Below are 12,516 nucleotides of genomic sequence, written 5' to 3' on the forward strand. Positions count from 1 at the left end.
GTCCTTCAGTTGGCGGTCTCTCGCGCTTGGCCTGTGCATCAGTTGGACGTTTCCAACGCCTTTCTGCATAGGCACCTTGTAGAGCAAGTGTATTGTCAGCAGCCCACCGGTTTCATCGACGCTGAGCATCCACATCACGTGTGCTTGCTCTCCCGTTCTCTCTATGGGTTGAAGCAGGCGCCATGAGCATGGTACCAGCGTATCGCGGCCTTCCTCCTGTAGCTTGGCTTTCAGTCCACCCGCTCCGATGCTTCACTCTTCGTTTATCATCAGGGTGCTGCCACTGGGTACCTTCTGCTCTGTCGATGACATCATCCTGACGGCATCTTCAACTGAGCTTCTCCAACAGCTCACGAGTCATCTCCGGGACGAGTTTTCCCTCAAGGATTTGGGAGCTATGCATTACTTCCTTGGCATTGAGGTCGTTCGCCGTGCCGACGGGTTTTTCTGCATCAGCAGAAGTATGCTCATGAGTTGCCCGAGCGAGTGGGTATGCTTAACTGCAAGCCCGCCCCCACGCCTGTTGACACCAAGGTGGAGGTCTTTGCCCTGGAGGGCTCTCCTGCGCCCGACGTTGTGTTCTATCGCTCCATCGTCGGTGCCCTCCACTATCTGACACGCACCTGCCCGAACCTGCAGTATGCAGTGCAGCAGGTGTGCCTTCACATGCACTCCCCCGTGATTCTCACTGGACTCTGGTGAAACGTACTCTTCGATACATACGTGACACTATGACATTGGGTCTCACCCTGAAGGCTTCGGCCTCCATCGACATTGTTGCCTACTCCGATGCCAACTGGGCTTGCTGCCCCAACACTCGCCGTTCTATGTCAGGCTGCTGTGTCTATCTCGGGCCGTCGCTAATTTCATGGCCGTCCAAGCGACAACCCATGGTTTCTGGCTCGAGTGTCGAGGCAGAGTATCGGGGAGTGGCTAACGACGTTGCCTAGTGCTCTTGTCTCTGTCAGTTGCTCCAGGAGTTGCTTTGTGAGGTTCACAAAGCCACGATCGACTACTGCGACAATGTCTCTGCCGTTTACCTCCCCGCCAACCCTATTCATCATCGTTGCACGAAGCATATCGAGCTTGATATACACTTCATTCAAGAATAGGTGGCGCTCGGGAGGATTTGGTTCTACACGTGCCTACCGTTCAGCAGTTCGCCGATGTTATGACAAAGGGACTACCGACCACAATCTTTGAGGAGTTTCGGTCCAATCTCTGCGTCTCCAATGACACTTCGACTGTGGGGGGGTGTTGAACATATGTTGTCTGTTATATATGTATAGGACTAGGGTCTTGTATTTATATCGTTGTATCTCCTCTCTCTCCTCTTTGTATATTTGTACATCTTGGGAGACAAGTAGAGGCTGGTCCACCCTGTACCTATATATGTACATCATGCACACAATCAATGAATTATCGATGCATGCAATTCTTTTCTTCCTAACTTACATGGCTCTTTCATGCATCACTAATTTCTGCAGATATATGTCCATGTTTCTTGTTTGTATGGGTAACTTTTAAGAAAGTTGTGCAAATAATTTGTATGTTATGTTTTATGACATTGTTTGGGAGCACACCCCTAGTGGCATTTACTAGGTGAAGTCCGCTAGAGAGATCAATTTCAAGGCACCATCCAGCAAGGGTGGTTAGTGATCTGATCTTAAAAAAAGTCCTTGGCGCCGCCAAAAGTGAAAATTTTCATTTAGTTGGTCATTCAAAATAGGATTTGGACTTGCGTATAGATTGGCCAAACGTGGGTGGCCAAACTATAGCCTATGCCCGCTATGCAAGTGTATAGGAGTCAATGGACCACCTCCTATACAAGTGTCAGTACACAACTAGATTATGAGGCATGATCAAAGACTGGCTGCAACCTGGGAGCATTGATACTAGAATCTTGGTGGGTTGGTCTTTCTGATGCTAGCATCCCAAACTGCAAGACTGTTGCCTCGCTTGCTAGGCTCACCTCTTGGGCCATTTAGAATGAAAGTAATGCATGAGTGTTTTGCTAGAAGAGCGCCCCACCGGCAATCCTTCTCCATGATATTAAACAAGAGGTGGTGCTTTGGGTAGTTAAGGGTGTTAAGAAATTGGAAGAAATCATGCTGGGAGAACTGTATTAGGGGGTGTTGTAACACTAAAAACTCTATTCTATTCTCTTTAATTAATACTAGTAAGCTTGCACGTGTAACACACGTAATCTTAGAAATTTCATTGATGTTATGATTATCCAACCTTGGACCTGTGCAAGAAAGGCATACCAAATATGCTCTTTTTGTCAACATTTGTTAGATGTTCAAAACATCATAAGCAACTTGACAAATCATAGCAGAAAATAAAAACATATTCCCCTCGTAAAGAAATATAAGAGCATTTAGATCACTATATTTCTTTACAGAGGGAGTACTATCTTAAACTAAAAAGCTATATGTGAGGCGATGCCCAGTTTCACCAGTTGGTCTCTTATCATGTGTCTTGAAAATTGAAAACATCATTGTTCCAAAATATCCTTCACTATTTAACAAAATATTCAGGAAATCACAAGTACAATGACATGTGTAAAAAAGCACAGGGCACTACCACCCTTGACTCATACGTTTGCACTTCAGCAACATGAATAAACCATAAAAGATCAAGAAGGCGGTACTCCATCCCACCACATCATGCAAATTGCTATTTTCGATAGTATTTGATGATATCTAAGGGCATCTCCTCCAGATTCATCAATATCATCGACAAAATAAGTCTGATAAGAGTGATATGATCCACACCAGCCTTGCTGCAAAAAAGCGGAAAGAGTTTTACTTTCCAAATACCATGCCATCTACACAAAGTCAAACTAATAGACTAACAACAATATATTCATACATTGCAATTCACCTTGCTACTGTTGCTATCTCAATCAAAGAGTTTTTGCACATGATAGTAACCATGCTCCTTAGGTTTCTTCTATGCACGATATCTACCCTGTAAACATTTGTCGCTCCTTGCTACTCTATATGCTGAAGCTAATCCCATACTCAGATCTAATATGCTTTTTGCAAGCCCTATGAATCTATATGTGTTGACATATACTACAAGCTAAAATGGTACTCAGTCAAGTCACATTAAGATGCAATTCGTTCTGCAAGATTGTTTAGTGAACTGCTCCTAGCAATCTATTCTACATGCATTTACAAGCAACCCTAAGGGATCAATAAGTCCACAACCTAAATATAGCATACACTACGAAGGTGGTTAACAAAATAAGTAGATACAGTTACTCACTCAAGCTCAATAAAAATCTTCTCGTGATTCTCAGTATGGAACACATCATATCAGTATCTTTACAATATTGGTAGTCAGTAGCAGCCTCTAATTCAACAATACCAGCCCGCAACTCAACAAGTGTTTACTCATGGCATCTATCTATTTGAAAAAATATAATGACATCAGCATAAAAATGACTTCAAAATATGGATAATCTTGCATTGCAAGAGGGCGTGACCCGATAGTGCCAACAAAAAAAAGAGGACACAACCTGAAATCTTTCTGCACTTGAATATAAAGAAGATTGAAGTGTCATCTGCAGAAATAACAACATGTTGATCAGTAAAAATAACTTCAACGGAAATCAAATGTGAGGAACTGAAAATGGCTAATACAAAAATGAACAGTCCCAACATGTATAACTAACAAACAAAATGGCGGTGGAAAACCATAATAATAGTTAAGTCGTGCGTTAACACTGTAAAAAGAAATTTACAAGATAAAAGAAGAAGTATCAAAGGCTTCATCAGAATTTAAAGGTTGCCCAATTTTTTTCCCGAATGCACAAGAGAATTGCATGTCATTCCATAAAGATAGAAAGAGACAATCCAGCATACATTGAGAATTACATGAGAACACGTCGGTCTAACCGCGGAAAAATTAAATCCGTAAATGGGTTCCCTTTACTCCATGTTAGATCAGGGACCATTATGTCTGAGTCCAACATTCTTCCAAATGATGTTCGTGACCAGTTTTCACTTTCTCCCATCCACTTCGAAAGAACCGACGAAGATATACTACAAGTCATCCATCATAGGTCATGATTAAAAATAACAGAGTATATATATAAATGATAAAAAAAAGCATTCCTTATGCTATGGAAGAATGCACTATAATGGAACAAGAACCAGAATAATACACAAGTAATCATAAACAGAGAATTGATTTAGGATTGCAATTCAACATTTTCTTTTGAGAAAATTATCATTGTAATCTGTCTCTGTTTGTCGGGGGTTGGGTGCGACATATGCCAATGGATGGCTTATCATGGTGGGAGCGAGTAGAACATCGCCGGTGCCTGGAAGCGGGATAAGGCGTGGACACGAACGCCGGCGTACTTTACCCAGGTTTGGGGCTCTCCTAGGAGATAACACCCCTAGTCCTGCTCTGCGGGGTCTCCGCATGATCACTAAGGCACAAGTGATACAATGGTGCTCCTTGAGCTGTGTGCTAGAGGCAGAAGGAGGCAAGGCTAGCTCTCTTCCTGCTCTAGGGGACTGGCTAGTTCTAATGGAGTAGGAACCCTTTGCATGGGTGGCCTGGGGGGTTTATATAGGCCTACCCCCAGGGGCACAATGGTAATCTGGACGGCTGCTGGACCCGTCTGTCAGTGTCCCCAGCCTCCGGCTTCTCCGCCGACCGCTGGGGCCCGCCGCCTGTTGGGCCCCGCCGACTAGTTGGTGGCTGCTTACTGTAGCCGTGTCGTTGGTGATGGGGGCTTGGTCATCTTAGCGTGGCTACAGTCCCGCCGCCTGGCGGGAGGCCACTGTAGCCACACCTGGTCTTATCAGCTTAATGGTGTTATCACTTCAGGACAAGGGACGGCCACCTGCTGGAGGCCGGCCCCTCTCGAATCCGCCTGGTCGAGCTTCCGCCATCTTCCTTAGGGTCACTGCCCGATAGGGCCCGCCTCTAGCAGGCCGTCCGGACAGGCCGTCGTGGGGAACAGGGCTCTGCCTGCCCGGAGCGATGTTAGGGTAAATTCGGCACAGTGCTCCGTCGTGCGGAGATCTCCGTCTGTACGGAGCACTGTTGCCACACCCATCTCGAGCGTGGGAGGCGACGTGCTTCACTGTAGCCATGCTTTGACTTGTACTCTTGATGGGGGCTCGGCCGCACCATAGTCGTGAGGTGGCCGCCTGCCCGTTGCCGCCCTCTCTGGAAGGCGGGCGCCAGGAGCCGGTCACCCGGAGCGCCGTAGACTTGGGTCGGCCGCCCTCTGGCAGCCGGCCGCTAAGCCAGCCGGCCCCAGAGGGTGGAGCCACAGCTCGGGGTCCAGCCAGGCGGAGCTGGCCCAAAGTCTTGATAAAACCAGGGACTCGGGTGAGCCTACCCGTGGCCCATTACTCTGACAGTAGTCCCCGAAGCCGGTGAGGCACCACGGTCGAGGGGCTGCGAAGCCTCAGCGGCTTCCTCCCTCACTGGGCTCCGGGAAGGTGCCGGCCCGCCATGCGGCCAGCCGACTGCCGAGGCCGACTTCTTCCAGGCGGAGCCTGTACGATAGGTTTTTGAACTTCAAGGCGGGAGGTAGGTGGCGTGCCTGCTAAGCTTCCCAGGCCACCGCCCGCCACGGACGCTCCACGCGGCGCACGTCAGCCTGGTCAGCCTGCCGCCCCACGTTCTGGATGGGACGTGACACTGGACCGGGCCTGCCACTACCGTGCCTCGGCAACCGGGCGGATCCACTGCGCCGAAGGGGATGGTTGCCATTCCCCACGATTATTTACGGTGTGGTGAATGTGCGTGGGAAACGGGGGGTCGTGGGGACATGGGCGCAGTTAATCCCACGACCCCACGTCCCGCCCCCTCGGCTTCATAGCCCGGGCGCTATAAGTAGGGAGGGGGGAGAGGTGCGGCAAGCTCACGCGCCCCCTCCCACTCTTCTTCTTCTTCTTCTTCCATTGTTGATGCTGCCGTAGTGCCGCCGTCGTTGCCCGCCGCTGACACGTTTCTCCTCCCCGCGCCGCCAACCAGAGCCATGGGCGACTGGGATGGATCGACCGTGATCGAGGATCACATCTCCTTCCTCCGCGACACGAGCCGGATGCCCAGCGCGGCCTTTGTCAAGGCGCGGGTGCCGCCGGAGACGGAGATCTCGCCGGTGCCGCAGGAAGGCGAGCGGGTCGTCTTCCGCTCGCATTTCCTCCGCGGCTTCGGCCTTCTGGTGAGCGACTTCTTCCGCTCTTTCCTCAACTTTTACAACCTTCAGCCTCACCACCTCACGCCCAACGACGTGACTCTGCTCTCCGCCTTCGTAACGGCATGCGAGGGCTACCTCGGCATCTTCCCCACAATCGAGTTGTGGGGAGCATTCTTTTATGGGAAGCTCGGCACCTCCGCCAAGGAGACGGCAGCCGAGTGCGGGGGCTTTGTCGCCGTGCGTCGGCCGGCAAAGCGGAACGCCTTCCCCGTCATCAAGCTGGCGCAGTCGATGAAGATGTGGCAGCAGTCTTACTTCTACGTCGAGAACATGGACCCAGCTGCCGACTTCCTCAACCTGCCGGCCTACGAGGCCGGCCCCCCACCGGAGCTCGCACTTCCTGGAAGTACAAACTGAAGCCGGTGTCGGCAAACGCGGCGGCCGCCATCGGCCGACTCTGAGTGCTCCAGGAGTCGGAGGGCCTCGTGGCCTCCGACCTCCTCGTCGCCTTTGTCGAGCGCCGGGTCCTCCCGCTCCAGAGCCGCCCTCATCCGATCTTCCAGATGGGCGGACACCGCGATCCGTGACGGCTGTACACGAAAGGGATGCTGCGCGCTGAAGTTTCGCGGATGGTAAACGAGATCTCCGACCTCAAAATGTCAGAGAAGGAGTGGCGGTACGGGAAGCGGCCATACTCTCGCCACAACCCTCCTCCCGCTGTAAGTTTCTTCTTTTTGTCCTTTGAACTGTTTCCTTCAGCTTCGTTTCTTTTTATGACGCCGCCCTTTCTTGGTTGCAGATTTACATGTCCGAGGCAACGGCCGCCCTCCTGGGGCCGGGTGATGCCCTCCAGGGGGACAGGGCGGAGAGCGATTTGGACGACCCTGACTTGGGGGCGGCCGCCCTGGCTGACGATGCGACAAGCGGCGGTGGCAGGGCTGACGGAGGTAGTGGAGCAGGCGGCTCCGAGGGAGGCGGCGGCGTAGAGACTTGGCCTGACGACGACGAAGACGAAGACGAGCCGTGCCCCGCCCGGAGCTCCGCCACCACTGGCGCCGGCCCCTCTTCTGGACCGCCCACTCCAGGCGGCAAGCGCAAGCAGAAACAGGGCTTGACCCTGTTCGGCAGCGCTCCAAAGAAGCCCAAGAACCCGGCCGCGGTGACCAGGCGGAAAGAAACCGCGGCCAAGATGGCCCAATATCAGAGGCAGCCGAAGGTGCCTGTTATGGTGTCGACGTAAGTATCCTTCCCTTTCTCCTTGTCTTTTCGTCAATCTAGCGTGAAAGCCTTCCGACTTGTCTCCTTGTTTCAGGGCCCCGCTAACCCTTGAGAAGTCGGGCGCCGGCTCGGTCCTCAGGTCGGTGGCGACCTCCTCGACCAGTTGGCGCATCGACCCGACCGCCAACCTCCGGGAGGCGATAGAGCGGAACGCGTGGGAGGCGCGCGAGGAAGAGGCTGACCGCCTGGCCAGGGAGCAGGCGGCCTTGTCCGCTGCGTCTGCTGAAAGGGCACTGGCGCAGGCGGAGGCCCAGGCCGTGGAGAAGGAGTGGCTCGCGGAGGCCGTACGCCGCCAAGAGCCGCTGCTCGTGGCGCCCCTGAACACTGCGCCGCCTCCGCCTGAATTCGAGGCGACGGCCGGAGGAGCTGGTGGTGACTTCCCGATCCGGGAGCAGGGGAGCAGCGACATAGCCATGCCGGATGTCTTCGTGTCGCCGCCCCCGCCCCCGCCGCCTCCGCCAGCCAGCGAGCCGCAGTGCGAGTAGCCAGTGGCGCCTCCGGTGCCGCCGGTCGAAAATACGGTGGTAACGGTCCTTGTTCCTTCGGTCCGCATCCCCACGCGCCGCTATCTGGAGAAGGTGGCCTCAGCACCGCGGCCGCAGGAGATCGGCGCCACGAGCTCGTCGGCCCCCGATACTGAGGCGACCAGCGCGCCCGTGGGTTGGATACACGGGGGCGGGACTGGCGCCTTGAACCAGGCATCTCTTGTCGTCTAGGCCAAGCTCCGGGCAGAGGCGGAGGCGCTCAAGCGCTGCAACGAGGCTTACTTGGAGTCGCGCACCGCCATCCGGGTAAGTTGTCTTTGGGTTTCTTCTTCGGATGGTCCTCTTGCTTCTCTTGTGGGGGCGTGCAAGCGCACCCACTGGGTGTGGTCACCAAGTTCCGGGCCAGCTGGTGAGCAGGCGGGTCGAAACTTTAACTTGCAATTTGTCGACTGCTGACTTCATCTAGTGTCTTTTCTGCAGGACTATCATAATCTCCGCGCGACCGCCTACAACTCCAAGGTTTGGGAGCTGGAGACGCAGACGGCCCATCTGGCCGAGAGCCGGTGAGGGAGTCCCAGACTAGGGGGTGTCCGGATAGCCGAACTATCATCATCGGCCGGACTCCAAGACTATGAAGATACAAGATTGAAGACTCCGTCCCGCGTCCGGATGGGACGTTCCTTGGCGTGGAAGGCAAGCTTGGCGATACGGATATGTAGATCTCCTACCATTGTAACCGACTCTGTGTAACCCTAGCCCTCTCCCGTGTCTATATAAACTGGAGGGTTGTAGTCCATAGGACAGGACAACAATCATACCATAGGCTAGCTTCTAGGGGTTTAGCCTCCTTGATATCGTGGTAGATCCACTCTTGTACTACCCATATCATCAATATCAATCAAGCAGGAGTAGGGTTTTACCTCCATCGAGAGGGCCCGAACCTGGGTAAAAACATCGTGTCCCTTGTCTCCTGTTACCATCCGCCTAGACGCACAGTTCGGGACCCCCTACCCGAGATCCGCCGGTTTTGACACCAACATTGATGCTTTCATTGAGAGTTCCTCTGTGTCGTCACCGATAGGCTCGATGGCTCCTTCGATCATCAACAACAACGACGCAGTCCAGGGTGAGACTTTTCTCCCCGGACAGATCTTCGTATTCGGCGGCTTTGCAATGCGGGCCAATTCGCTTGGCCATCTGGAGCAGATCGAAAGCTACGCCCCTGGCCGTCAGGTCAGATTTGGAAGTCTAAACTTCAGGGCTGACATCCGTGGAGACTTGATCTTCGATGGATTCAAGCCATAGCCGAGCGCGCCGCACTGTCACGATGGGCATGATTTAGCTCCACTGCCGGACAGTGCCCTGGAGGCCGCACAGAGTCCGCTCTGACCCTTAATTCGGAGCCGGCTGCGCAGATCGAGGGCGGGTGGCTAGACACCGCCTCGGGGCCTGCAACCTCTATGGCGATGGAGCCGAATACTGACCTTGTCCCTTGTGAAACTCATGACTCCGAGGTTCCGGACTCCTCGCCGGACTCCGAACCTCCCGCGCCCCCTCCAATCGAATCCGATTGGGCGCCGATCATGGAGTTCACCGCTGCGGACATCTTTCAACACTCACCTTTCAGCGACATCCTGAATTCGCTAAAGTATCTCTCGTTATCAGGAGAGCCCTGGCCGAACTGCGGTCAGGACGGTTGGGATGCGGACGACGAAGAAATTCAAAGCCCACCCACCACCCACTTAGTAGCCACTGTCGACGATCTAACCGACATGCTAGACTTCGACTCCGAAGACATCGACGGTATGGACGACGATGCTGGAGACGACGAAGAACCAGCGCCTACTGGGCACTAGAAAGCCACCTCATCATATGACATATACATGGTGGATATCCCAAAGGATGGGAATGGCGAGGGAACAGCGGGGGAAGACCCCTCCAAGAAACAGCCTAAGCGCCGGCGTCAGCGGCGCCGTTCTAAATCCCGCCATAGCAAGAATGGGGATTCCGGCACCGGAGATAATAACACCCCAGACAGTGCCGAAGACAACCCCCTCTAGCAAGATTCAGCACAGGAGGACGGAGAAGCCAGCCCTCATGAGAGAGCGGCAGACGAAGAGGTAGAGGATGATAATTACATGCCTCCCTCTGGAGACGAGGCAAGCCTCGACAACGACGAATTCGTCGTGCCTGAGGATCCCGTCGAACAAGAGTGTTTTAAACGCAGGCTTATGGCCACGGCAAGCAGCCTCAAGAAAAACTAGCAACATCTTAGAGCTGATCAAGATCTGCTAGCCGATAGATGGACTGAAGTCCTTGCGGCTGAAGAGCATGAACTCGAATGCCCCTCCAAAAGCTACCCCAAACGCAAGCTGCTCCCCCGATTAGAGGAGGAGGCATATAGACCTGCATCACCAGCGCACAATACGGCTGACCGACCACCCCGTGGCCGCGACAGAGAGGCCTCTAAGCCCTACACTAAAACCGTACCCCGGCATCGCTCGAAAAGCACAAAGCCACAGGGGAACGCTCCGGACTTGCGAGATATATTGGAGGATAAGGGAAGACAATCAAGATCAATCTACGGATCGCGTGGGCGCCTGTCAGGACCCCGACTCGATGTCACATCGATCTAGCCGGTAACACCTCATATCACTTTGCGGCCTCACGCACGGTATCTCCACGGGTGTCGCCTTACCTTTTCCCGGGACCGTTTGCGCCTTTTGGCTCACGTATATGATAGTGTCGCTAGCATCCATATGATAAAGAGCCCGGGCTGACATGACTAGTCGTAAACCCAAAGTGGCACAGACTTACAGGGACAGGATTCCATGACCCAGCTTCGAACGTGTCGGTCATCAGCAAGTGGGTCCGGGCTGTAGCACTGGGCTAGCAGGACTCCGGTAAACCGGGCTGTAGCGGGCTAACAGGACTCCGGTACTCAAAGCGTGACATTTCCCCGAAGGGACAGACACAGGAACGAAGAAGGACACATGCCGGCCAGCCTAAGTGTTCCAGAGCAGTAGCAAGCTACCATGGCTCAGCGGCAACACTAGGAGACATTTCCCGGTAAGAGAGGCTACTAAAGATAAACAACTAGATAGTCAGATCCCACACACACCAAGCATTTCAATCATACACACAATATGCTCGATATGTGCAAATACAACGAAGCATCACAACATGACTCTACGATACAAGTACTTTATTTAAGGCTCAGGGAGCCATACATAACATACACACAGGTACGGGTCTCACGACCCAACATACAAGTCATACAGTCATACAAACCAGCAGCGGAGGTAACTTGTCTGAGTACAGACAACTAATAAAATAAAAGAGGCTCGGAAAGCCTAGCTATACTACGTGGTCCTTCACAAGCTCAGGGTCACCACCTGGGTCTTTAGCCTACTCGTTGATGTCAACGTCTACATAGAACCCATCAGAAGGGGTTGCAGCGTCTTCTGTAAAAATGTAAATTATAGCAACATGAGTACAAAGGTACTCAGCAAGACTTACATCAGATCCTACATACATGCATATTATCAAGAAGGGTTGGTGGAGTTATTGCAGCAAGCCAGCTTTGACTCTTGGCTAGACTATCCTACGATACTCCAACTTGAAATGGTTTTGCGCACATGAGTCCACTACTCACCACTTCAATACACTACCGAGGATCCACCTCCGTCTTCCTACGGAAGAGCCATCCTCGGCACTCACACTTATCTTGAGGCTTTTAACAGTTTCCATTTACTTGTCTATGAACTGTATAGGCAACCAAGTAGTCCTTTACCGCGGACGCGGCTATTCGAATAGATTATGATAACCCTGCAGGGGTGTACTTCTTCATACATGTTTCCACCACTTAGCGTCTGCACACGACATGTGCTCGGCAGACTTCAAGCGAAAGCCGACGTGGGTGTAGACCACGACCTACCTAAACACTTAAGCCTCTAGTCCAGGTTTATCGCCTATTCAGGTTCCATCCGCAGGGAGTCCGGCCGGGGTTTCCCATACGGCCCCGAACGATGTGAACAGGGTTCCCGAGATACCTAATGGGTATTCGGTACACCGTGCCACGTACCTACCGCATCACAGCCCACCCCTACGGTCAGCGCTGTCCACGGCCTCTAGTAGGCTACAAACACCAGAAACTACTTGCAACTCCTGGACAGAGAGCTAGGGTGAATAAGAAGTCGAGCGGGGTCATATTTCAGGGCCCAATGCATGGTAGTAGCTGTATCTTAAATCACGCATACAGATCTCAGTGCTTAAGGTCGGCTTCAATGAAACAACCCACCATGTACTCCTACATGGCCTCTCATCGATACCTTTACCAAATCGTGTTCACCACACCACTCTCATTACCGACATAAACATTTCACTCTAGCCCATCACCCAGATGAACCAGACCTGACACGACTCTAAGCATAGCAGGCATAGCAAGGCAGGAACAACACATACATATGGCTCAAACAACTCCTACACATGCTAGTGGGTTTCATCTAGTTACTGTGGCAATGACAGGTCATGCAGAGGAAATGGGTTCAACTACCGTAGCACACAGCAGTTTGAAAC

At 52.6% G+C, this 12,516-nt stretch overlaps 1 protein-coding gene across 2 annotated transcripts in view; it reads right to left on the bottom strand.

Moving 5' to 3' along the window:
* Positions 1 to 3,279: 3,279 nt before the first annotated feature.
* Positions 3,280 to 12,516, bottom strand: part of LOC119367584 — a 53,249-nt gene continuing 44,012 nt past the window's right edge. Inside the window, exons 6-7 of one of the 2 annotated variants that reach the window (XM_037633062.1) lie at positions 3,527 to 3,571; positions 3,280 to 3,410 (exon numbers count right to left, since the gene is read on the bottom strand). In XM_037633062.1, coding sequence (XP_037488959.1) covers positions 3,402 to 3,410; positions 3,527 to 3,571 — 54 coding nt within the window. In that variant the 3' untranslated portion in view covers positions 3,280 to 3,401. Of the gene's footprint in view, positions 3,572 to 12,516 lie in introns of both variants that reach the window. The other variant, XM_037633061.1, reaches the window with a different exon arrangement.

This window comes from Triticum dicoccoides, chromosome 2B (genome assembly GCF_002162155.2).
Source record: "Triticum dicoccoides isolate Atlit2015 ecotype Zavitan chromosome 2B, WEW_v2.0, whole genome shotgun sequence".
NCBI lineage: Eukaryota > Viridiplantae > Streptophyta > Magnoliopsida > Poales > Poaceae > Triticum > Triticum dicoccoides.